Source organism: Tachypleus tridentatus, unplaced genomic scaffold (assembly GCF_004210375.1).
Source record: "Tachypleus tridentatus isolate NWPU-2018 unplaced genomic scaffold, ASM421037v1 Hic_cluster_2, whole genome shotgun sequence".
Taxonomy (NCBI): Eukaryota; Metazoa; Arthropoda; class Merostomata; order Xiphosura; family Limulidae; genus Tachypleus; species Tachypleus tridentatus.
In genome coordinates, this window is record NW_027467782.1 from 26,360,533 (window position 1) to 26,388,344 (window position 27,812).

The 27,812-nt window shown below is 31.2% G+C and overlaps 2 protein-coding genes across 9 annotated transcripts in view; one reads left to right on the plus strand and one right to left on the minus strand.

Annotated features, from left to right (window-relative positions):
- LOC143243052 (dynein axonemal heavy chain 7-like) overlaps positions 1-20,450 on the minus strand; it is a 50,080-nt gene extending 29,630 nt beyond the window's left edge. Inside the window, exon 1 of the mRNA XM_076486734.1 lies at positions 20,295-20,450. Within this exon, the coding sequence (XP_076342849.1) occupies positions 20,295-20,390 (96 nt within the window). The 5' untranslated portion in view covers positions 20,391-20,450. The remainder of the gene's footprint in view (positions 1-20,294) is intronic.
- On the plus strand, positions 180-27,812 carry LOC143243049 (prolyl 4-hydroxylase subunit alpha-1-like). Of its 8 annotated transcripts, none has more exons than XM_076486689.1 (10): positions 180-509; positions 3,707-3,858; positions 4,651-4,833; positions 5,330-5,397; positions 6,049-6,160; positions 8,138-8,191; positions 9,025-9,093; positions 9,274-9,370; positions 24,507-24,613; positions 27,763-27,812. In XM_076486689.1, exons 2-10 carry the CDS (start codon positions 3,754-3,756, stop codon positions 27,778-27,780), a joined length of 813 nt encoding a protein of 270 aa, XP_076342804.1. In that variant the 5' UTR covers positions 180-509; positions 3,707-3,753; the 3' UTR covers positions 27,781-27,812. The 8 variants fall into 8 exon arrangements, with proteins under 8 accessions (XP_076342804.1, XP_076342803.1, XP_076342805.1 ...); XM_076486688.1 differs by having other exon boundaries at positions 27,781-27,812; XM_076486690.1 differs by lacking the exon at positions 27,763-27,812 and adding an exon at positions 27,145-27,508 and having other exon boundaries at positions 3,707-3,878; positions 4,692-4,833.

A 27,812-nucleotide genomic window follows, 5' to 3' on the forward strand; every position in this document is an offset into this window, starting at 1 on the left:
CCACGTGTAGAGAAATATATATGCAAAAACGTTTCTTTTGGGTTGAGAAAATATTTTACATGGAAGAGCGACCTACGTCAGGTTCACAAAGAAAGAGGTAACTGAACGGTAATTTATTTATATAAATAAAATTATATATTCAAACATCTAACACCGCCCTCTACATTCCGACACTCAGTTACACAATCCCTTCCAAACATGTGGTCAGCTTCCGGTCAGTTACCTCTTTCTTTGTGAACCTGACGTAGTTCGCTATTTCATGTAAAATATTTTCTCAACCCAAACGATCCATTTTTGCATATATAGTTATGATGATTGTTATGAGAAAAAAAAAATCGTGTATAGAAAAGATAAATTGTTTGATAATTATCAAAATTGTTGTAATGTAATAAGTCAAGTAACTAGTATATGGGAGTGACATATGAAGAAAACTTTAGCGTTTAGTAAGCATAAAAGATATCACACACGGTAAAGAACAACATGGAAAAGAAATCCAAAGAGCTATTGAAGTAAGTGTAAAATCTTCCAAATAAACAATTTATTCATGTCTTATCTGAATGAGGTTAAACGTTTTATAAACTTAAGAAACACCGAGATAAATTAATTCAGTCAGTATTTATTAGACGATTAGGTGTGGCAGCATTATTTTAGCTAATTGTCTAATTACCTGATTGATAGTTGTACAAAAATATTTGTTCATGTTGATTACTGATAAAGAAAAAGAAGTGAGTGAGTACAAGTGAATTTGTAACAAAATATTACATAACAACTATGCATTTCAAAAAATATATAAATAATTTAATTATGGGTTCAAAGCCAGGGTGTTTTTAAAGTAATTATGACAATAAAAGTACTTTTTGTGTTTATTTCTTTTGTATGCAGTAAGATTTTTACAGCTTCTTTGAAGGGAAGAGAAAAATATGAAGGAAGTTTATGTGTTTAAGTACAAATTATTCAAAAAATAGTCAATGAACTCCGATGCATGGAGGATGTTGGATGAGCGGTTAAGCTTATGCTGACAGTAATATTTAGCTGAGTTAAAAAAACTACAGCACATAACCACGATTTTGTGTTAAGATATCTAAAAAGGAGAAAACTGACAGAACCAGAATGTGTAATATTTATAATGAAGATTACACTGAAACAGGAGAAAATAACCAGTATAGTGATTATTTTTATCACAGTTATTAGGGTGATAACCGTGATTTACTTTAACCATTGACTTGTGAAATACTCTCAATCACTGTAAAGCACTTGGCAAAATACCAAATGACAATTACTGTATCTTTGGGTTTAATAGTTTAGAAACAAAATTTATGGTATATTGATAATGATACAAAATACAGTTAAATTTGAACTCAACATCAAAGTAAACTATCATTAACTGATTACTACTTGGTCCTAGTTATTTAAGAGATTGTGATACAAGTAAAATAGTTTTGTTGTAGAGATTGGCTTTAGTTTTAAGAAAGGACGTTTTAGGGTTGTTTAAGAGTTTTTCTGGTTTATATGAATTTTACTTCAAAGGTTTTCATTGTTTCTTTGTGTTAGTTTCTTATCAAAAACACCTTGGATGTGATAAAATGAAATCAAAATTGGCAACTAAAGTGTTAGCTGCACTTAAAGCGTTGATAAGAATTTTACAGCAAATATCCATTCACTGGTTAACCAGTTTCTGTTCAGTTTAGAGTATTATGATGAGTAAAACCATATACCTAGTCCTTCAGTATTACTACAGTAACAACAGAATGTTTATACCTAGTCCTCCAGTATTACTACAGTAACAACAGAATGTTTATACCTAGTCCTCAGTGATTACTACAGTAGTGTTTATACCTAGTCCTCCAGTACAATAACAACAATGTTTATACCTAGTCCTCCAGTGATGCTACAATAACAACATAACATATATACCTAGTCCTTCAGTATTACTACAGTAACAACAGAATGTTTATACCTAGTCCTCCAGTGATGCTACAATAACAACATAACATATATACCTAGTCCTTCAGTATTACTACAGTAACAACAGAATGTTTATACCTAGTCCTCCAGTGATGCTACAATAACAACATAACATATATACCTAGTCCTTCAGTGTTACTACAGTAACAACAGAATGTTTATACCTAGTCCTCCAGTGATGCTACAATAACAACATAACATATATACCTAGTCCTTCAGTATTACTACAGTAACAACAGAATGTTTATACCTAGTCCTCCAGTGATGCTACAATAACAACATAACATATATACCTAGTCCTTCAGTGTTACTACAGTAACAACAGAATGTTTATACCTAGTCCTCCAGTGATGCTACAATAACAACATAACATATATGTTTATACCTAGTCCTTCAGTCCTTCAGTTACTACAGTAACAACAGAATGTTTATACCTAGTCCTCCAGTGATGCTACAATAACAACATAACATATATACTTAGTCCTTCAGTGTTACTACAGTAACAACAGAATGTTTATACCTAGTCCTCCAGTGATGCTACAATAACAACATAACATATATACTTAGTCCTTCAGTGTTACTACAGTAACAACAGAATGTTTATACCTAGTCCTCCAGTGCTGCTGCAATAACAACATAACATATACTTAGTCCTTCAGTGTTACTACAATAACAATATAACATGTATAACTAGCCTTCAGTGTTACTACTATAACAACAGAGTGTATATACCTAATCCTTCAGTGTTAGTACAATAACAACATAGTGTATATACCTAATCCTTCAATGTTACTACAACAACAACATAGTGTATGTACCTAATTCTTCAGTACTACTGTGGTAAAAACGTAATGTATGTACCTAGTCCTTCAATGGTACCACAGAGTATTACATATACACACATATCTAAACTTTCAGTGGCACTAAAATAATAACAGAATGTATATGCCTATTTCACCAGTGGTATGAAAATAATAGGAATTTCCTCAAAACTCTTTTACAGAACATTTGGGCTACCTTTAAAACAGACTTATTTTTCACAGCCTTCCTTTTCCAAAGTTAAAATTGATAATCAACAGAAGGGGATTTTTCACGTTCATTAGAAAAAGTCAAAATTTTCCTATTTGTTCATATTATTATTTCACAAGTCTATCGCAAAATGAACTGTTTGTTTTGCACTAAAACTGAAACAGACAACCATACCGAACGCTGTGAATGTCCATGACCTATCTAAAAGTTGATTATTTTTCATTGAAAGTTGATCTCCGTGGTTACAACTGGATAATAGATGTGATGTTGTTCTGAGGGGTTGCATGTGTACATGATGCGTGTTTACACCAAACCTGAGAAACAAAGAACTTTGGGTCAGTACATAATTACAAGACACAAAGCTTTATTTAAAACACTGTTTTAGTTGTATTTGAAAAGGCTGCTTCTTTTCTGGTAGAGTTTTATTATGTGTTCACTGAGGGTTGTGTCTTACTCTAGACATATTTAACTATTACTGTGCATTAGAAAAAGCCAATGTATAAATAATTAAAAAGCATAATTTAAACTTTATAAATACGGATATAAATACAAATATGAATATAAATATAAATATGGATTAACTGTAGCTGTTTAGTTGCTGGTGTAACTATCAGTAATGGATTAACTGTAGCTGTTAAGTTGTTGGTGTAGCTACCAGAAATATCCAAAACTTTCTCTTATCCCTTGCTAAACATTTTCTGATTTATTATAGAAACAACTTGGAAGACTGTTTCTGTTTCCTTTAGTGATAGAAACTACATGTCTTATGAAAGGAATTTCAAGCCAGTGTTTTTTGTTGACAATCTTGATCTTGTAATAGAAAAGAAACAATTCAACAGACTGTATTGTGGAGAACAACTCAGGGTAATGGATATATGTTTCAGGTAAATCTGTATGTTAGAAACAGGAATCAGCTTTAAAGGAGCATCGTAAATATGCTGTTTTATTATACCAAATATGAGCATGTTTTTTACTGTAAGTTACATAAGTAAGTGTCTTACATTATTCCCATGTAGATGTCTTTATTTATTCATACATGTACTTGTCTCGTGTTTCTTACCTTATTGATTTATACTTCTCTCTTTACAAGAATTTGTTTAATGTATCTTACTTCATTCATATGTACGTGTTCAATGTCTCTTACTTCATTCACATGTAGGTGTCTACTGTTTCTTACTTTATTCGTGTACATGTGTGTATTCTTTGTTTACATGTACTTTTTAATATTTCTTACTTCATCGAAATGCACTTGTCTACTTATTCATGTACATTTGTCTACTGTTTTAATTTTATTTATGCATATTTGTCTACTCTCTTTATTTCAATACACGTGATCAATGTTTCTCATTTTATTCAAATTTAAATGTCTACTGTTTCTTACTTTATTTATATACGTGTCTACTCTCTTTGTTTATATGTATGCATTCAATGTCTCCTACTTTATTGACATCTGGATGTCTTTATTTACCTTTAGGTGTCTACTGTCTTTAATTACATCTATCTACTCTGTTTAAAACTGGTACATATTAACTCGTACCTAATGTAAATGTGAATTTTTTAGTATTAATAACATTCATACTATAAAATAATTAATTTACTCATAATAAAATTAAAATACAGTATTTTTTATTGTAATATATGATGTTTTTGTCACAGCCTTTAAAATGGGATAAGGATCTCAAGTGTCGATATTTCAGTGGTCATCATCCGTATCTGCTAATACAACCAATTAAGTTAGAGGAAAAGAGCCACAAACCTTATATTGTTCAACTCCACGATGCCATAAGTGACCAAGAAATCCAAAGACGAAAGAACATTAGTCAACTTACAGTAAGAATTGTAAGATTTGTGCAATGTAAATCTTTCATTCAGTAGTACACCTGAGATCTGTACACAATCAATCTTTTCTTCAATAGTAAACCTGAGATCTGTGCACCATCAATCTTTCCTTCAATAGTAAACCTGAGATCTGTAAACAATCTGTACACAATCAATCTTTCAATAGTAAACCTGAGTACACAATCAATCTTTTCTTCAATAGTACACCTGAGATCTGTACACAATCAATCTTTTCTTCAATAGTAAACCTGAGATCTGTACACAATCAATCTTTTCTTCAATAGTAAACACAATCCTGAGATCTGTACACAATCAATCTTTTCTTCAATAGTAAACCTGAGATCTGTGCACCATCAATCTTTCCTTCAATAGTAAACCTAAGATGTGTGTAAACACTATCAGTAATTCCAGCCATTTAGTTTTGTAATTTCAATACTACCAGTCTTTCCTCCTTGTGTAATATTGTGATCTGAACATTATCATTCTTTCCTTACAGCTTCATAGGCCTTCTCACTATGGTATCAGTGGTGAATTTGAAACTTCTCTTATGCGAGCAAGTGCAAGGTGTGTATTCAAGATATAAGTGAGTATGTCGACAGTGGATGAATATTTAACAACTAGAGGTTTATCACCTCGTTTAATGGTTATTGATTGAATGGTCTATGTATTAGTGTAACAAATTGAAGAGATGGACTTCTTTATTTTGTATTATGAAGGACTAATCCATTGTTGTTGTACTGGGAGGGATTTATCTGTTGTTGTTGTTTTAAGATTAATTTTTTATTGTTGCTGTATAATGAGAGAAAACTCTACTGTCATTGTACTGTGATATACTACTCCACTGTTGTTGTACTGTGATAGACTATTCTTGTTGTTGTTGTGTGATGGATAATATAATGTATTGTAAGGAACTTCTCTCTGTGTGTTGTGTTGTAAAGTAATACTTTAAAAGACCTACTGTTATTCTAACATGTACATATCTAAAAGTTACGTCTTGTAAGACAGTTTGATCGCTTGGATGGCAAAGAAAATCATAAATGTTTACTAGATTTGTTGCCACAGTATTTCTCAGCAAAACATATTAATAGTAAAGTAGATGAACAGAGATATTATGAAGACCAAGTAATTAATCAGATAATTAGAGGGAAGTTTCTTTTGGTGATGAAATAAATTTACTATATTTTTTTCACAAGAATATTTTTCTGTACCTTCTAGCTCTTGGTTGACGAAAGAAAATGATCCAGTTATTGTGAAATTGGACCATCGAGTTGCAATGATTACAGGGTTGGCTACAAAGTACAGTAACGAAGAAGCTGAAGCTTACCAGGTGGAATATATTGTTGATTAATAAATGAGATTTAGAATACTGTACATGACCAGATAGGATACACTGTTGATTAATGAACAAGATTAAAAATACTGTAGTTTACCAGGTAGGATACACTGTTGATTAATAAACAAAATTAAAAATATTGTAGTTTACCAGGTAGGATACACTGTTGATTAATAAACAAAATTAAAAATATTGTAGTTTACCAGGTAGGATACACTGTTGATTAATAAACAAAATTAAAAATATTGTAGTTTACCAGGTAGGATACACATTAATAAACAAAATTAAAAATATTGAAGTTTACCAGGTAGATACATTGTTGATTAATGAACAAGATTAAAAATACTGTAGTTTACCAGGTAGGATACACTGTTGATTAATGAACGAGATTAAAAATACTGTAGTTTACCAGGTAGGATACACTGTTGATTAATAAACAAAATTAAAAATATTGTAGTTTACCAGGTAGGATACACTGTTGATTAATAAACAAAATTAAAAATATTGTAGTTTACCAGGTAGGATACACTGTTGATTAATGAACAAAATTAAAAATATTGTAGTTTACCAGGTAGGATACACTATTGAATAATGAACGAAATTAAAAATATTGTAGTTTACCAGGTAGGATACACTATTGAATAATGAACAAAATTAAAAATATTGTAGTTTACCAGGTAGGATACACTGTTGATTAATGAACAAAATTAAAAATATTGTAGTTTACCAGGTAGGATACACTGTTGATTAATAAACAAAATTAAAAATATTGTAGTTTACCAGGTAGGATACACTGTTGATTAATAAACAAAATTAAAAATATTGTAGTTTACCAGGTAGGATACACTGTTGATTAATGAACGAGATTAAAAATATTGTAGTTTATCAGGTAGAATATATTGTTGATTAATGAACAAGTTTAAAAATATTGTAGTTTACCAGGTAGGATAATCTATATGGTTGATGAATTAACCAGATTAAAAAAAAATCATAGCTTATCAGGTATGATGTACTTTTGTTTATTTATCGAGGTTTAGAATATTGTACCTTACCTGGTAGGATATATTGTCCATTAAATGACAAGAGTCAGCATAGTGTAGGTTACCTCATGCCATATATTTTTGATTAATCAATTAAATTCAGAATACTTTTTCTTTTTAGATGGGCTAGCCTGTTGATTAATTAATGAGATTCATAATAATATAGCTGGTAAATAAGGTAATATACTGTCTACAATTCATGATATTTAGAATACTGTAGCTCACCCTATTTAGTATTTACTGATGAATTCATGGCATTCAGAATATCAGTATAGGATAATATTATTGTTAATTAATTTAGGAGGATCAAAATGCTGTAGCTTACCAGGGAAAAAAAGAATAAAAATCTTATAACCCGAACGCTTTCGAAAGGTGTACTTTTCTTTTTGAGGGGCACACTGGGAATGGAATAACTAGATACTTTTTGATTAATTGTCGAGATTCAGAATACTGTAGCTTGGAAATATTTTTGTTTGTCTTCTGAATTTTGTGCAAAGCTACATTAGAGCTATCTGTGTTTGTCATTCCTAATTTAGCAGTGTAATAAGATGCTATTCGAGAAAAATATTCATAAGAGATGAAAAAGTGATTTGTAGAAATTCAAAATCAGATTAGTTCATACATTTCTCAGAAATAAGTGCATTAGTAAGTCTACAAATCTACACTGCTAAAATACAGGATTCGATTTCCCGCAATTTACAAAGCAGATAGTCCAAAGTAACTTTGCCTGAAGTCAAACAAACAATTAAAAACTAATTTATTGTATTACTTGTTACATAGAAACAATGCTATTAACTTCTGTATAAAACACGATTTGCTGAGAAATATCCAAACATTGTTATGAGTTCTGTAGTTTATAATTACATCTTTTTTACTATAAGATGTAGGTTATGGAAGGAAATATGGACATATATATTGTTTTACTTCAAAGTTTCAAGGATTTGAATACCGGGCTGGAGACCGGATAGCAACGTGGATGTTCTATGTAAGTTAATAATTTTAAATATTTGTTAATTACTTAACACAAACTACAGAACTAAACCTATCATGGCCTAATTTGATTTAAATATTCCAACTAGTCTTTCTGTCTGTTTATAAAGATATAATGTCTGTTTAAAGTTTAGAGAAACAACAACATTTTGTTGTTTTATCTTAACGTCAAAGCAGCTTTCAGGTATGATAGAAAGATTTTTGTGAGGGAAAAACAGAAGAATATTTCTTCATATTCTTTCCGTTAAGTAGCTGATGTCTAATATATTTTTAAAATGACTCTTTATTCAGTTACGTTTTTTTATTTTGTAGACCTAACAAATGAAATATTTTTATAAATGTTCTATGAAATATTAAGTAACTATTCCATTTCTAACAAACAAAATACTTTCTTTTCTTAACAAAGCTAATATTTTTTTTAACATATCAGTGAACTATTCATAAATATCTCATAAGTTTTAAGGCCTAACAACAACAGTACTGCTGTAAAAATCACCATTTGTGGGCTAGAAAGACTAATACTTTTTTGTAGTTTTCATTACGAAAACAGTGAGATGAGTTTGTTTTTGAATTTCGCACAAAGCTACTCAAGGGCCATCTGCGTTAGCCGTTCCTAATTTTGCAGTGTAAAACTAGAGTCATCACCACCCACTGCCAACTCTTGGGCTACTCTTTTATCGACGAATAGTGGGATTGATCGTAACTTTATAACGCTTCTTACAGTGAGGGGATGCGAACCCGCGACCCTCACATTATGAGTCGCACATCTTAACCCACCTGGCCCTGCCGGGACAGATAAATTACGCTAATAGTACATTTTAATTTCAGCTATCTGATGTCGGGGCTGGTGGAGCCACTACTTTTACTTATGCCAGAACTGTGGTTTGGCCAAAGAAGGTAAAGTTACATTTATTTTACGTTTATTAATGTCATTCTTGTATTATTATCATAACAAAAACCTTAATATTATGAACAGTTTAAATACAATCGGATGTGTGATGAAGTAACCAAACTGAAAAGTTCGGAAAATTCAAAGACAAAAATACTTTTAAAAAACACTACCTATACTATTTCCAGGGATCTGCTGCATTCTGGTGGAATTTAAAAAGAAATGGGGAAGGAGACGAGATGACCCGTCACAGGGCGTGTCCAGTGCTGCACAGATCTAAGTGGGGTAAGTGTTAACTGACCTAATTTTATGTCCGTTTTCGTTACAAGATAGTGATCAGATTGAACTAAAAAATGACTCAAACATGTCAGATGGTTATCAACTCCATTGAATATTATATGTTTTGAACAGAATTCTAAATAGATTAGCAAGTCTAACTATTGAGACCTATGAAGAGAGAATAAAGTACATGTAATTAATAACCATGGAAAACATGGCTGACTAAACGACAGCACAATTTTAGAATTTCTGATTTCAGACAAACGTTTCTAATTTTCTTCATTTCTTGTACATTAGGAAATACTTTAATCAACACTTGATTCCAGCTATAAGCGTGTACATCTATAGTGAGTGTGAACAGTACAAGTCAAAACACAGATCATTGTACACTATTGCACAAGTACAAATATGTAACACAGATCATTGCACACTGTCAACTGTAATAGTACAAACGTGTAAAACAAATTATTGTACACTGTCATCTGTACTTGTCAAATATGTAACACAGATCCTTGTACACTGTCAACTGTACTAGTCAAATATGTAACACATCCTTGTACACTGCCAACTGTAATAGTAGACACATGTAACTTAGAGATAACACAGAATAGTTATTTGTTGTCAAATACATAAAACAGTTCTAACAGGTTTTAACACATGTGGAGTGACATGCATTAAAATATGTAAAAATTACATGAAAAATATGCATGGAACTGTAGATCTAACTGTAATACTATCATAGAGAAATAGTGTGCAAGTTTTATCTGCAGTACTGTCGCATAGAAATAGTGTGCAAGTTTTATCTGCAGCAACAGAACCATTGTAAAATATAACAGACGTATATTAGCACTCAGTGAACTATTATAGAAAACAACAAATTAGAGTAGAACACTAGAAATATGGTAGAACACAACAGAAATTTTAAAACACAATTGAAAAAAATTGAAATCTAGGTCTTATTAGGTAAAAACTTGTTTCAAAAGGAGTTTCAACAACTCCCAGACCAAATATATATCTTCACTTGAGAATGACACTAGATAACAATAATGGAATATAGGAAGTCCAGTTAGCTTCTATTCTGGAAATAGTAAATAGGGAATTTATATGTGAAAACCATGTCTTAAAGTGAAAGGTTCTTTTCAGATGTTTTAAAATATTATTGAACGAAAATCAACCATGTAGCACAAAGATTGCACCCAAGGATTTTAACTCTTGCAACACATCTGTGAATAAACTCATGTCTAAATACTTTGTCAAGAAAAAGTGATAACATTATTTGAATGAGGGTCTTATTTACAGTACCAGAATAGAAGGATCATTGATGTAACTGGAAAGTATTACAAGACAAATATCTTTATGGGCAATTGAGTGCATTACAAAAGATTGGAGCAAGTGTAAAAAATTCAGACCAATGCTTAGATGGGCAAAGGAAGAAATCCTAAAGGTCCAATAACTGCTATAAATGTCAGTGGAGGGAGTATGTTTTAGAATTTGTTTGCTAGATACTAAAGTACAAGACATTATGAAGCATGTTGATAATTTACTTGTTGGTACCAAGAAACATCCTCTTTTTTGTATTGCATGTAGGAAAAAATGATAATGAAAACTAGACAAGAGAGAGGAAATGCTTTAAAAGTATAAAGAATGCCATAAGAGATTTAAGGATAGAAATACACATCTGAGGTTTAAGGAATACTCCTTCAAGCCAGATACTGAAATAAATTATTGAGTAAGATCCAAAGTTTAAGTAACAGATTGTCAAGTGGAAGTGGATACTAAGGCCAACTTAGTTTTTACGATAAGGGAGAGATTATATGCTAAAGATGAGATTCACTTAAGTAGGTTAGTTAGTAGGATGTCTGGTGAACTTCTAAAGATGTTTGTAAAGATATTCAGTCAGTTACTATCATATCCAAAGTCACATGTTGCTGCTATCAGGAACTGCTGCCAACCTGATCTATTATTCATCCTATGACTCAACTCTACAAGACCCTTTTGTATAGTTGCAAATAAGCTAACTAGGGCAATGTGAAATTTGTATACATGAAGTATAACAAGATAAATACGTATTAAAGACAAATTTAGTAAATTTGACAGTGATTCCATGCACTAGGCAACCAGCATTTTGCATAACTTAATTTTTGAAGTCATCCTGGATCATTTGTTCATTGGCTAAAACCTACAAAAACCTGATTGGACAAAAGCAGATAATTGTCACACCCATAAATCACATATTGTACTGATCTTGTATTGATAAAACAATATTAATACAGGAAAAGAAGAAAATGGCTTGTAAGTGCAAAGGGCATATGTATGATACTTGTAGGAAATGTTCTCGATGTCAGTGTGGATGCAACAGTTTAGGCTTGGAGATCAAAATGGCAAAAGAAAGTGGGAAACAGCTGCAGAGAAAATTAAAGGCAGAAAGAAAAAAGAAGAGGAAGGATTGATTATACTATTCCATTCTGGAGTGATAAAGATGAAAAGTCTAGCATTATTTCTAAAGATCCCTTGGATTTCATGATACCAAAAAACGAAGCAGATTATCCACGAACTCATGTGTAAAAGCAAGGTATTATTGTAGTACTTCAACAGGGCACAGGAATGATGTCTATTCATTTTGAAAGTTTTTTTTTTGGTATCAAATCCAGAGCAATGTCAAACTTCCAAATTGAGAAGTTTGATAGACGGAATGTTTCAGACCTCTTGACAAGAATAATTATTTGCTTGCATTCTGTATGACTATAATAAGGATTCTATGCACCATGTTACTTCAAAGAGATGCTTAAGGTCTAATGTACATAATAGGAAATGACATTTTTAACATATATGATGATACAAAAGTATTCTCATCTGTCAACGATGTGCAACATTCTCTGCCAGAGAAAAGTTATACTTGCTCTGATATGTTACTCAGGGGCATTCAAAGAAGTGAAAGAGAGATTGAAGAAGAAGCTTTTTAAACAACTACATGGCACTTTCATTGACTGAAGACTGGGTTTCAGCTAGAACCTACAGAATGATTTGTCCAACTGCACTGAAAGCAATAGAGTACCATTGACCAAGGTGATGAGGATTATCCCACTAATGCCAAGATGAAGGCCTTTGTTTACTCTGAAAACAAATAGAAAAAAATAGAGAAGAATACAACAAACTATGCTTGATCTTAGAAAATAGGCTGAGAAAGTTAGTCAACAATGCAATACTATACATACATCTTCCAAGGTGGACATTCACCAAAAAGAATTAAGTTGAATACTGTGTACTATGAGAGTCAAAAACTTGCAACAGTGCTGGTAAATTTGTGAATTTTTCATTAAAATTCTGTTTGGAATTTTAGTTAAACCTGAAAACACTAAAAATATGGTTTTAACTCATTGTGGAATAATGTTACATATTAATGTCTACCATACAGCCCAAATCCTAAGTGCCTGGCCCTTGAAAGCATTGTTTAAAATAAAAATAGTAAATTCAACAATTTGTTTAGCTGCTATTATTCTAGTATCAGGAATATTAGGAACAAGATAGATAAGTTCAAAGTTGTAGTTGAAATTGGAGAGTGTGGTATAATAGGAAACATGGGAACTTTGTTAAGCTTGGAAAATATTGATAATAGGAATCATTTTGAAACTAGCTGATGTAATGTATCCATTCAAAGCATATGGAAGACAATAGGGATCCCTTGGGGTAGAATAGTACATCAGATCCAACTGCCCTAAGGGTACCTGTGAGGTTTGGTGACAAAAAAGTTTAATAGTTTGCCAGCCATAAGTGAACAAATGTACAGGAAAGACATAAGGTCCCCAGGGAGAGATCCAAATGCTAACTATTTGAGGTGCCTAAAGGTACAGGCCAGATTTGGTGACAATCAGTCCAGTGATTCAAAAGTTACAAGTGGACACAAAATTTTTGTCAAGTTGTGCTTCATAAATAGATAAGAGGTCAAATTATTTAACAGTGAAAGGCTTTTTAAAGAAAAGGGGGGTTGAGAGACTATTTACCTAAGAAGTAAACTGTGGATTGTTAAGTTGAAAACTTTAGAATGGAAGTTACAATTAAAGGTTGCAAGTGTAGGAAGGTTTTAATTGGATTATTGTTAAGGGAGTTAACATTATACAGTTTATTACTGACCTCATGTATGTGAGGTCGATGATAAACTGTATAATAACATCAAGGATTTTACTTATACAAATATTGATGCAATCGTAATAGGAGAATAATTTTAGATACACTGATTGAGACCGTGTAAAGTGAAGTAATGAAAGAGAGAGACTTCTTGAAATGATTCAAGATGGTTTTCTATACCCAAGAGTCAGTCAGCAAACAAGCAAGAAGGTATTCTATTTTGGATTTATTAACTGCTAATCTTTAAAGATGAAATGCTTCTATGATTTGAAGTGGAGGAGTATTTAGAGAAAAGTGATCACTAAATAGTTAAGTGTAATGTTTTGCTATACTTTGAGAAAAACAAGAAATGAGATCTTTGTTCTTCTGAGACCTTGATGCAAGATTTATCATTCGTGAAAAAAATAGATTAAGCCAAAAAAGCAAAAGAATAACAGGAAAGATCAAATTTAACTAGTTTACTAAAGATATAAAAGAGAAAATCAGGGATAAATTCCATGATGTTAAGTGATTTTAAGATATTTAAATTGACAGATATGTTAAAAAATTTGTAGAACTAGAGAAAAGCTACAGATTTTCTTCAAAAAAAATTAGGAAGCTCAAATGGGCTTATTTAGCTGATAAAGTTAAAACTAATTACAAAGATATATTTTCAAAGTATGTTAAAGACAACTAAATTGTTAATGGTAGGAGTGGCTTCTGGTTCCTCATACTGGTTGACTGGGTTGTAAGGAAATTTGGACTAAAGCCAGGTATACATAAATGATTCTAATTCTACATTCAGAAATAAATCTTCTCCATCAGGTTTGATACTGAAGAACCAGCATTCCTGCTGCTCAAAATATTTGAAATTAGGTATAATCTTTATGATTATACATTCTTTTAACTATATATAAAGTTATGAAATGGACTTGAAGTTTGAAACATAGCAAATAAATGTCACATAACATCAGAATTATTGATTCTGACAACAGAAACGTATTGAGTTTCTGTCTTTTCTAATATTCAGCCTGTAAAGCCGTTATCAAATATAACAAATTCAGAAAAGAAAAATAAAGGAATGTAATAGAATGTGTTACAGCGAATGACAGAGATAACATGAGAGTTGTTGCAAAGTCAAATTTATGAGTTATTTCAAAAGACCATAATATATTTATGATGTGTTATATTTACAAAGTTTAATTTGTTAAATTATTTTACATAAATACAAAAACAAAACAGTCCAATTTATGAATCACTACTATTTATATGAAATGATTTATGTTTCTACCACAAAACTACTATGGGACTTGTAAACCTGATTAACTATTCTAGCACAATCCTTTTGAGAATTGGCAAATACAAATAAAAAACCAGCATATCAGTTGAAAGGAAAGATTGGAAATGGGTAAGAGGAGGTAAAGTACATATTGGAAATACATTTTCAATGTAAGAAAATGTTAGTTTCTGAATAAGTACTACTTCCACTCACCCAAAGACAGAATTCCATACTGCAAAGGTGGAGAGGTTAGTAAAGGTGTGACAGTATGAATACTGTCATTGAGCAAATAGCAACTGCCTTAAAAGAATGTGTAACATATGATAAAAAGAAGGCACACATGTGGGGTATAGAACTGTTTCTAGAACAGGTATGCTCTTCTCCTAGTAATGAACAGAGTAATACCTGTGAGGCAATATGTAATAGGCAAGCATCATATCTGTTTGTAATTGATAATGGGCCCAAATAAATATGTGCCAAGGGTAGAGTGTTGGGGCACACTGGAGCATGTCAGTTGATGTCTAACTGAGCAAAACATAAAGTAGAAATACTTTGTTATTGTGAGCAACAAAATCAATCTTCCTCATCAAAACAGCAAAAAACAAAAACTCCATGGGAAGCACCTTGTACAAGTACTTTGACAAAAAGTTAAGTAATTCAGAATCAGCCAATTGTTAATAGATAATGCATAAGTTGTCTATATATATAACAAGTGTTAGCAGTGAACATAGTGACAGTTAGTCACAGTAAGGTGGCTGATAATGTGATATAAGTGGCTAAGAGAAAAAGCCTCAGGATACATCAGATTATGCAAAGTGCTGTCATTTTCTAAAAAATTACAGGAATAAGCACCTTGGATACATTGTATTAGGCCAAATATGGTCTGGCCATGCAGAAACATCCAGTGCAAATGCCTTGCATAAGAAATTGATTTTGAGATAAACAAGCATGGTAAAACACGTCAGAGGAAGTGTCTTGGATCCAGAACATTATGTTGCTGAATAATCAATAATTATATTGACAATAGCCCTCTTCTTACCAAGTGAGTACATGTGAGCTGTGAAGTTTGATTTATTTCATTGAAAAATTCCCATTCAGGAGGAAACTTCCATGGTCCAGGACTCCAGCTACTGGGAACTAGAAGTGGAAAGGACTCTCAATGCTCCAGTAGAATAGGGGGTAGGGGAATGTGCACTGGGCAGTCTGGAGGAATGATACACTGGAGACAGTGCAATGAGTGTGTGAGATTTCCTATATATTTTGAAAAGCAGAAAGATCCTGATTGTAAGAATCATGGATCAGTATAGATGGACAAAAATACCAGTCTGCTTTGCTCATGGAGTCTGTTAGTGATGGTCCTTTATAGGTGAAATAGTGATTAAAACAATTATGTATATACACACACACCACTACACAAGTGCACAGTAGTCTTACAAAAACACACCATCTAACAGTGAGCATTATAGGAGTATACAGATTTAGTGCTGATATAATTATAAGCATACTTGACCAGGCAACATCTATCACCAGGTTGGGCCCTGAAATATAATGTATATCAACAAAATAAAGTAAAAGTTATTAATACATTGTCTTAAGAAAACGATAAATGCCCAAAAACGACATAGCTAGGATGTGCAAATAATGTGTGACAAATGTATTGGGAGTTGTCTGCATACCAGCCTGAATAATCTTCTCTAAAGGACAGTAGTTTCGAGCAGCTAAAGAACCAGTTAAATGACAAATTTGGTGAGAAAAACTTAATGTCAAGAGTGATCTTCCATGAACACATCAGAATATACCAGTTGTATGAGTTAATGAAACCAACCAGTAAGCATAATAGGTGACAGATCACAGGAAACAAAGAAATTCCATTGCAAGACTCATAAAATGAAGCAGTACAAACCACATAACATAGAAGAGAAGAAATTGGACACAGAAGTCAGTCCAGATACGAAGAGGAGAACAGATGGAAAATGAGAGGTAAGGAGATAGGAGAAAAGGTGAAAAAAACCTTCTTGGGCATCCTATGTCTTGGGAAGGTAGGTCTAATCAGGATATAGGATAACATACAAGGAAAAGTAAAGAAAGTGGAAAACATTAATGCCATAAATACTGGGAAAAATGATGAATGTATACCAGGAAAAAGAGAAAATAGCTCTTAATGAAAAGATGGTACAAGGAACATATTGCAATGACTTCAAAGGGAGAACTGGATATGGCTACATGAGATTAAGTCCCTGAATAAAGCAAAAATATCAGATAAATGGCACACATGGAGATGGAGTTTGGTGATGTTGGTATGAAATACCTCCTAGAGCAGTTTCTGGAGGAGCACTCAGGACAGAGGGAAGGGCAGAGGCTGTTGCTCCAATAAGAGACAAAGCAGAAGGAAACATGTCCATGCTAGCTAATATGATGCAACCAGCAGAATATAACAAGGAGTGGTCAGGATAAGAGAAATAACTTTGGAGAGAATTCTGGTCATAAGGTAGGCACATAGGTGAAGACCTCTCCAATAGTGACTGAAAGCATCCTCCCCAGAGTTATAAGGTGAGGGACTAGAAATCAAAAAGAAAGAAGTGAGTGGTGAATGTATATATATATATACACACACACACATATTAATAGAGTGAGACAGTACTCTCAGTTGAGAACACAGCTACAGAAATACCTGAGGATGAAGAGACCACCACTCTGAGAGAAAAACCTGGTCAGAATGGGATAAATAGCTAGACACAGGTTTCATAATTTTGGGAATATGAAACACTAGAACTTTCATGTCATAGTAGTTGGTTTAGTACAAGATATCCCCAGCCTGAAAACACAGAGATCTGGACATGGTTCCCTCTTACTTAGCTCATGACAGTGGAATTGTCAGACTGAATCATGAAAACAAACCCCCAAAAACCCAAAAAGACAACACAAAAGTAAAAACCTAAACTGAATAACATGAGAATAAAAAAGTACCTGCTCAACAATGACATGTTTGAACTCGCATCTACTGTACAATTAGATGTGAATAGCAGTAAAGAAAGAGGAACTTTCAAAGTAAGTAACATAAACACTGAAAATAAGTAAAAATAACAAACTGCCACACCCAAAAAATTAACCAAAGAGACATATATCCAAACAGTAATGATTATGCAAATCAGTACAATATTTGTTTAGAACAGGTGAAACTGTTTATTTTAAAATACCTGTTATAAGCTTTCAAAGATGTCATTCATATTCACAGTCCCTCTATTGAATTGAAAGCTTCTACTTCTGTTAATTAACTTGTTACAAGACTTTAAAATTACACCCTCACCTTAGTAGTCCTTCTGAAGTAACTAATACTGCTTTTCCTTGTATTCACTGACCTGTCATAGGCTTCCATAACTATCATCCATCTACACAATCCCTCTGCAGCAGTGAAAGCTGTTTTTATTTTCTCTGGGTCAAAGTCAGCATTTGAAGTGTACTTATCTCTAATAGCTTTGATTGATTTAGAGAGATTTTGTCCAATAAAGTAAAACATAATTTTTACTAGCAATACAGAAACTACTACTTTTTAACAGGCAAAACAATATGACTAATATAGCCTACCATCTCTGTTACCATTATAATACAAATGATAAACCAAAATGCTTTCTGTACACTAATAACAATATACCTACAAACATTGTTTTTAAAGTTTAAAAACACCACAGGTATAAAAATTATTACTCATACACAAGATCACACAACCAGTACAAAAACTATCTGAACTGACAAATGAACCAAAACAGCTGCTGAAATATTTCAGTAACCAAACTCAATTTTTATATAAATCATAAGAACAAATTCTTATAATAATACATATTTTTTTATTTTTCAAAATGTATTAAACCCTATATTAAATTATTTATGGAATATCCTACATGCCATAACCAGTGAACAAAATAAACATAAGTGAAAAATAAATTAAATCTAATCAGTGTTGCATCAGTACTGAATCAGATTATTTCTGAGTTTGTTTGTTTTTTCCAGCACAAACCCACATGCTGTGTCTATGGAAATAAAACCCTGGACTTTAACATTGAAAGTAATAAATTCAACTAAACATATATAATTATCTCATGGAAAAATACTGATAAACTGCTTTTAACCTGTTCTGTGAATCTAATTTCAATTAAACTCAATAAATTACATGTCGTTAAATTGAATTTGGTGGTAAATGTACGTTTTGCAAAATTGTGGAGATTGTTGACTTGTAATAAATCATCAAGTGATCAGGTTACAAATATAGAAAAATACTTTTTAAAAAATGAAGTACATGTAAAAATGGCTAAAACTAATCTTTAAAAACAATGAAAACAAAATAGTAGTGATGGCATATTCCTCCATGACAGCATAGGGAAGAATTAATGTACAGCAATATCCTACAGTACTGAAACTCTTGCTGTGATTCTGGAAAAACCTTTTTATTATGTGATCTGCATTACACTACCAGTTTTTTTATTTGGAGGGGTATTTTTAGAATGGTCATTTGGGCTTTAGGCCTGTCAGTTGCTAACATCATTAAGGCTATCAATATGGATGAAGTTATTAGCACTTGATCAGTTGTTGTGTGGCTGTGTAGCCTAGAAAGGGCACTGCTGTACATAATTTAAAGTTCTAATGACCTGTTGAGCTAACTCTTCCTGGCCACTATCCATTTCCCTGTTATATATATCATTTAGTAAATTTTATGGATACACTTATTTGACTACTTATCCAAATTAGCACAAACAACAAATTAGTGTAAGTCATAATAAAAATATAAATTAGTTTAGATTACCCACAGGGGTAGGATTATCTGGAAATTAAGAAATCTGTCCGGACTGGGGCTTAAATCCATGATGCTTACTTACAATAATACTCTATAACAGTGTTCTATTATCTAAGCTATCAGGCTTCAAGTCTCAAATAGCATACTTCTAACCTAACTATTATACCAATATACAAAGAATTTTCAAAAAATCTCATATGTGCAATTTTTCACCCATTAGTTATGTTCAGTTGCAACTTGCAACAAATAACTACAACTATTAGAAAGGTCCAGACTAATTTTTTTCGTACAAAATTACTTTAGGTACTGTTCATTTTCAAAATACTTTGAGAAGAAATATTAAATAATACCTGTTACAAATGTAACTTCTACAAATGTTTCTACTTTCAAAATATCATTTGGTTTGATATTTTTCACACAATAAAATTTTGCCAAACCTATAATTTTTCAAAACTTTTTTTGTATACAGTCTGAATTGGTCCCTTTCAGGACAGAGTTTCAGTCAATAAACTACTATTTCTAGAAAAATTTACAAAAATGTTTCATTTAATACTATTTCTGAAGGTCTGGATTAACTTATAGGCTACAAAGATCAACAAACACATACTGCTTACAAAAGGTTCTGAGTATTGTTGCTTGCGTTCATATTTGGATGCAAAATTATACAGATATTAGAAATTTCTACAAGACTAAAAAAAAGCATTTGGATTATACATCCCTTATAATATATATATATATATATTGCTCTTGGCACATACCACTTCCAGAAGGGTCAGGAATACGATCTGGCTTGATACCTTTGAGGATACAAATTGCTTCCATGACAAGCTAACCCCTGCAGGAGGACTCTTCATAGTTTTCACAATAGTAATATCCTAAAAAATAAAATAAATTTAAAAGGAATATAAAATCTAAGATAAGAGATCATATTCAACATTACTATGATATGATAAAAAATATGAAAAAATAAAAATTACAGAAAATAAGTAGTTTTTGTAAAATAAACAAAATGATACATTAACATATATTAACTTTAATAGCATATAATAATTTTTTAAAAACAAAATGCATGATGTATGAATAATTCTCTATAATTAACAATAATTAAAAGTAAAGAGTACTTAAAATCAAGAGTTCAGATGAAATACATGTATAAAACTATCAAAATGCAGAATCTGTTGTGCTCATAACACAAATAGAAATACTGACAAATGGTTAGATAATATTAAATCTACATATAATAATATATTAGAACTTAATATGAATGTGTTATGACAAAGTAACTGAATAGGCAAAATATTCAAGAAAGACTTACAGCTGGGGTTAAAGTGTTGAGTGCTGCCAAAGCAGCTTCTAATACTGGCACAGCTTCTGCTAAGTCAGTATCACATTCATTTTTAATGGCCTGAGCAGCTTCAGCCTGCTCATTAACTTTAACAATCCGCTCCACTTCAGCAATTTCTGCTGATTCTTTCGCTACCACAATCATGATCTCATCAACTTGTTGACTAGCAATTACCAGTTGTGGTTGGAGTTCAGTAAGTTCAGTCTGCATTAGAGATACCTTGGCTAGCAGCACGAGCCAGTTTCTCTAGTCCAACCTCGTAACGTTTTTGTTTCATCACAATCCTAAAGCATACATTAGTGTACTAAGACTTTAAATTTATGATACATTATTTGATTTAACTAATTTTTATGTCAACATTTAAAACATCAGATCATATAAAATATTTGGTGTTGCTGAAACTTGTACAAATAAATAATCATTACTTACACTATTTCACCTGTTTTTGTCAACTTTTAAGTCGTTATAAAAACCTGTCACATACTAGGATTAATATTAACAATATTTTAATTCCAAAACAAACACAATGAAAAGTCTATGCATTCTATGTATGTTTCTTATAATCAGACAGATGTGCAATAATAACAAGATGGCAAACAACAATTTATAAGCATGATAAAATGATTTATTTTAGAATATACTACAAATTTTGACAGAATACTGGACTCTCCTCTTCAGGTATGATCTCTAGCTAAGCAATATAGGGTTCGTAAATAAGCACAGAAATTAAAACCACATGGATTTAATGTAACAAAAATTATGTCACATGGTGAGAGGATTATAGACAAAGATAAATGCTGGTGAAATGTAAAAGTGGTAAATAAATTTTGCCAAATTTGTTTGTTTTTGAATTTCACGCTAAGCTACACAAGGGCTATCTGTGCTAGCCATCCCTTATTTAGCAGTGTAAGACTAGAGGGAAGGCAGCTAGTCATCACCACCCACTGCCAACTCTTGGGCTACTCTTTTACCAACAAATAGTGGGATTGATTGCCACATTATAATGCCCTCTCGACTGAAAGTGCAAGCATGTTTGATGCAATGGGGATTCAAACCTCAGATAATATAGTGTCAATTTTTTTCAGTTTCTTTCGCAGTTACCAAGACAGTTTGTTTGTTTGAAGTTATATACAAAGCTACACTATAAGCTATGTGCGTGCTTTGCCTATCATAGGTATCGAAACTCGGTTTCTAGCGCTGTAATTCTGCAGACATGCTGTTGTGTCACTGGTATGCTGGAAGATAAAACATTAGAAATTATATTCATGCAAAACAATCCCTCTAGCGGATACTATTATAATTCACTATTTAGATGCTGTTTGGTATTAAAATGATGGTGTGGTATGATCATTTTTTATATTTTTAACTCGAAAGTTTTCTTGGAAAATATTATAGAAAGGTACGAGGAAAGTGGAGCTAGAATGCCATTGTATATTACACAATTTTTAGACAGTTGATTAACTGAGAAACTTTACTAATGAAAATAACTAAGCTACTTAACGTATTAGGCTAAAGTAAGTGGAAAGGAAACCAAACGAATTGCCCTAATATTAATAACTACCGTTAGTTTTGGTAAAAGCATATATTATTATAAATTCTAGCGTTATTAATTACAAGCCTTTCCTGTTTCCATCGTAGATATAAAACTATAATGTAAAATTTAAGGGCAACATGGAACTTGGTGATCTACTTAGACGATAAAACTATTTAAAAAAATAAATAAAAACCACTTATTTTCATTATTTAAAAGGCCAAACACCTTACTGGTCATAGTCATAATCATATAAAATTTAACGTGTGATCACCCAAAAATTATTTTAATTGAAGAAGAGTCATAATCTACCAAATTTGTATCAGTGTTACAAAGTCTTACCATTCTTACAATAAAATATGAAAAAAAGTATACTTCCACACTGTTCGTTTCATCTAGAAAAAAAAATGGAGATCTTGTTTTTTCTATAACGAAGTTCCCATCCTAGGTATCACTCTAATGCTAGTAACCATTCTCTGGACCTTTTCTAACTGTTTAGTGTCTTTCCTAAAGTAAGATGTTCAAGACTTTGCATATTTCAAATAAGACCAAACAAGTACTATGAAATTACAATTTTTTTAGGCTTACATTCTATATTTCTACCTCTATATAATCTGAAGTGTTAGTCATATAAAATTTAACTTGTGATAATCCAAAAGCATTATATTGCTTTTATGATAATTAAACATGATCTGCCATTTATATGCCTGTTAGCTATGTAGGAAGTGCAACAAACAATCAATTTATTTATTAATGAAGATGAAAATGGTTGAAAAAATATGTACTACATTTTATTTACAAGTTTGAACAATTTGAAATAACTTGTGTAAAACTATAAACATAATTTTACAGCTGAGTTATGTGTGAAAATTTAGAATAATTTTAGGGTTAAAACTTTGTGAATCATCAAGGTTCTTTTGTTATGCAAAATGAAAATGAAATGTACCAGTTAAAAACTTAGTCTGTGAACAATTGGGAGTATCTAAAAGAACCAGTTATCCACTACTTAAACCCAGCCACTCGCTCAGTTATGTACATTCTCAAACTACAAGTCATGATGTATCATTTAAGGATTTCTCTGTCATCACAGCAGGATCTTTAGACCCTGAATTCTATTGTTTTTAAAAAAGTCTACCATATAGCTGAAGATCACCTTAATGATTGACAAAGTTCTTTAGACCTAAAGTTGTTATATGTATAAACATTGGTTTATCAGTCCTTTAACTGCTTTTCTTAACTAAATAAATTAATGATGATGATATAATTTCAGGAACACAATTTTAAAATTTTGTTGATGATGAAACAAGTTATTTCAAAACATTCAAACTTCTAAATAAAATTTTTTCTGTTCTATCAACTGCCTTATCTTCATTATTAAACCATCATGAATCCATTGCTAGCAGTATATTTACCCAAAACACCAAATAATCTAAATAATTTTGTAAATCAGAAGCATCTTTCTTACAACATTCAAGACCTAGAGAAATTTGTCAGTTATTTCTTTGTCTGTGTCACTTTGATGTAATTCAAAATTGGTAAAGACTCTGATACTATACCCAGAGGTATGCCAATGGTGACATTAATTCAAGTTGTCTAAATTTTGTTTATAACAACCATATATATTCTTCCATCCAAAAGCTTTTCTATTAGGTAAACCAACTTATCTCCCACATATTTTTTAACAAGTTTTGTATACTCTCTGAAAATCAATATACACATTCTACACCCTCAACTATTTTAATGAATGCCAAAAAATTATCCCCTAGTGAATACCCAAATTTGTTAAACTTTGATGAAATAATTTACTACAAATCTTTTATCAAACTTTTAAAAACTATCCATCACAGATGTAATGCTAACAGACCTATACTTATATGAACAGTTTTTCTTATCACTTTAAAAAAAGGAAACATTAGCAGACTTGTCTTCTGAAACCTGTTCATTGTTCCTGAATTTACAAGAAATAGTAGCAAGTCGCTCATGTTTGGTCTGTAACCTTCTTCAAAGCACTGAAGTAATATCTAGTCCAAGAGAAGTATCATTCTTTCCAATTCCTTGTAAGGTCAAAATTAATTTGATTTTGTTTCTATCTAGTCAGTGGCAGAATAATGGGAGGGAAGACAGAACTGCAGCCTAGGAGACTTAAGGCAAATGTAGACCCCAAAAAATACAGGCTAGGATACTGTATTTATATTGAAAAAGTAAGAATAATTTAAAAAGAAATGAGTTTAAAAAAAATATTAATTAGTAATGCAACTTGAAATTTTATAATAATTATGATTTTTTTTTCTCAAGGATTCATGTTAAAATAAGAATAACAATTAAAAATGTATCCTAAATAGAAATTAAAAAGGTATCCTAAATAGAAATTTAATTATTTTTCATACATTTGTAGACTAAGGTGTATATTTAATCATGAAGTAATAATTCTATAACAAAAATAATATGCTTGAATAGGCTTTGCATTATTCACTGTTCTAGACCACTGCATCTAACAGCTGTTCAGGTTGAGAGATGTCACTTAAATCTATTCATAAATATTTAAGAAGAAATAAAATTTAAAAACTAACAAACAATAGTAATGAGTCTTCTTGTGTCATCTCTCAAATTTGAGACCCCACTCCCATCGTAACATTTTGCTTTTAATATTTTTACAGAATTTGTTGCTCTTAGTTCATACATTTTAAGCAAATCTCTTTCTTGTATGATGTTTTTTATTTCATGTCATCCTATTTAACCACCCCTCTTGGTCATCTTTCTCCTGTCACAGCAGTAATGCTCTTCTTTAAATGTATTTATTGTGCTCTTTGTGATTCATCCTGAGTTGGTACTTTCAGCCACACTTTTCTTGTTGTTTTTTATAAGCAGCATGTGTATTTCACACTAAAACAGTAAACAGTATTCCAAGTGACAACTATATAGTTATTTATCTTGAAAAGGAATGCCTGTTTTGACTTGTAATGAGTATGTGCTATTAGTTGTCTTAACCCTTTTGCTGTGGGTTTGGTGTATGATACATGAGTTTGTCTACACATTTGCATGCATTAAGTATTTGCATTATAACTTTTGATACAGTATGTGTATCTTCACAAACTTTGGTAGACTTTTAGTAAACATTACAATTATGCTATATAAAAAAATCAGATGTAAGACTTTATATTTTTTAAGTTTCTTTACTCAAACTATGTAGGGTCAGTCACTTGACCAACCTCGTAAACATCATAAAAAATTAAGAAATATAAATTATGCTTTTTTGTGCTAGAATGACTACATATTATAAAATGAAAGTACAAATGTTTAAGTAGCTTAAGTCTCATGATGGTATATATTTTCATATAATTTTTTTATTATATGGACCTTACAGTCATGTCTAATTGCATAACAAATCTTTCATTGATGTAGGGCACATGCACTTATATCCAGTAAAATATAACTGATCTTTAATTTTCCCTGTCTTGGCTGTGTTTTAGTGGACTAGTATTTTGTGATATATAGTCATATTTCAATTATTATACAATATATATATGTATATTGATTTTTCCAATTTAGAAATAAATTATTAAACTTATTTTTCTTAACATATAAAATGATAAATCAAGAAGTAAAGGAAACAATTATTTCTTTTGGCTATGAACTTTGGACTTAGTTGCTGCTGGACACAAGTTGCTAAGCCTTTTAAAATTTTGTACTAGAGGATATCAAACAATTTTTTTAAAATTCTTTTAGGTTTTACATATACATTTGAATAACCAAAAAATCAGAAATAACCAAAATGATACCATTCAATTCCACTATAATTTATTAATCTTAGTTTATAAAATATATTTAGATTTAAAAAAAAAACTAAATGAAACTTCAAGTAGGCTAAAGATGCAACCTTTAAATCTTGAATTGAAGGAATGTGGAAGCCTTTTCAAAGATTAAAATAGCAGGTAAAACCACTCTGGGGATATTTTAAGCTGTTTATTGATTATTCACGTCATATGTTGAAGTAATTGTATATAAGGAACCGTTTCCAAAAATGGAAAGAAGTGAACAATGTTTGATTCAGTATAGAAGCTATATCTCTGTAAAATAAAAAGATATGAGGTTCTTATTTGATATTATAACTTGATAATGTTTGTAATTTGAGTTCTTAAATTTGTACAAAACTAGATTTGGTACGTTGACATCACAAACATCAAATTTTAAACAATGCTACATTTAACATATCATGCGACTCACTAATATCTATATTTGGATGTGTTCTCTGAATATTTACTTTTAAATTAGAAATTAACTCATATATTATATTAAAGTTTGAATTATAACCTTCAGTTTGATTCCAAACTTACTGATGTAAATTCATAAAATAGTACAATAAAATTTTTAATGCAACATAACAAACTTAATAATATGGTCTTTGATCTGACATGAAAGGGTTAAATGACTTATCTGCCACATCTAAAACCATCTATATCAAATGCATAATACAAGTTATAATAATTATTTCACTTAATATTGTTAAAAATAATTTACCAAATGTTTGTCCTATTTAAAATGTGACCCTCAACATAATGAATACAGCTAGAATAATTAGTTTGTCATTGGCAAACTTGACTAATTTATTAGTTCTTTACATCAGTATCATACCACTGATCCTTCGAGTTTCTCCACTAAAAACAAGGGTCTGTTAGATTGGTTAGACTTTGTAGCAAATGTTTGCTGCTTTTTTCTTCTTTTTTTCTTCCAGCTACTCTATAAATCCCACTGTCCAGTCTTTACCTAACTCCTACTGGTGTGATTTACCTTGCTATTCTTTTTTGTGGCACCTTATCAAAAGCTTAATGAGAACCCAAGTTCATCGAGTCTACAATCTTGCTTTTGTAACAGATAAGTAAGATTCTCCGTTGGTGAAAGGATATTTAATTTCTTTTATGACATAATTTTTCTCTCAATTACTTTGTAAATCTTCTTTTACCAGACCTAGATTTTTTTTCACTGTGCAAGTAAGATTAACTGACATATAATTTCTCTAACTCTTAATATGCCCTTTAAAAATAAAATAAACGTAAGCATCTCTCCACCCCTCAGGCAACACTTTCTTGATTTATCAAAGGCTAAAGAAAAAGTTTTGTATAAATCTTTGTTCTAAGTGCCAAATATTTTATTTCTTCAGTACTCAAGACTTCAGTTAAATTTTTTTGGGTAATCATTTCTAAGCATCAAGTATAATATTGTTACAACTACTTTGTCAGTCACTTTTTATTTTACTTAAACTAAAATATTTTAATGATTTTATTTATTTTGTGTATTTGTTTTAATATATATTTCTACTAAAACTAAACTTGTGTAAAATATAAAATTTCAGGTTTTATTTTGTGTTTAGTTCCATTGTATGGATTGTCTGTGAATGTGGTT

What these genes read in the sequence shown, in the direction of transcription:
- LOC143243049 (XM_076486686.1), top strand. Translation starts at nt 3,754, where the DNA reads ATGTCTTATGAAAGGAATTTCAAGCCAGTGTTTTTTGTTGACAATCTT. An exon ending in GTCAACTTACAGTAAGAATT is followed by an intron (nt 4,834 to 5,329) that starts GTAAGATTTGTG and finishes CTTTCCTTACAG; the next exon opens with CTTCATAGGCCTTCTCACTA. An exon ending in ACTGTATTTATATTGAAAAA is followed by an intron (nt 24,614 to 27,144) that starts GTAAGAATAATT and finishes TTTTTCTTCCAG; the next exon opens with CTACTCTATAAATCCCACTG.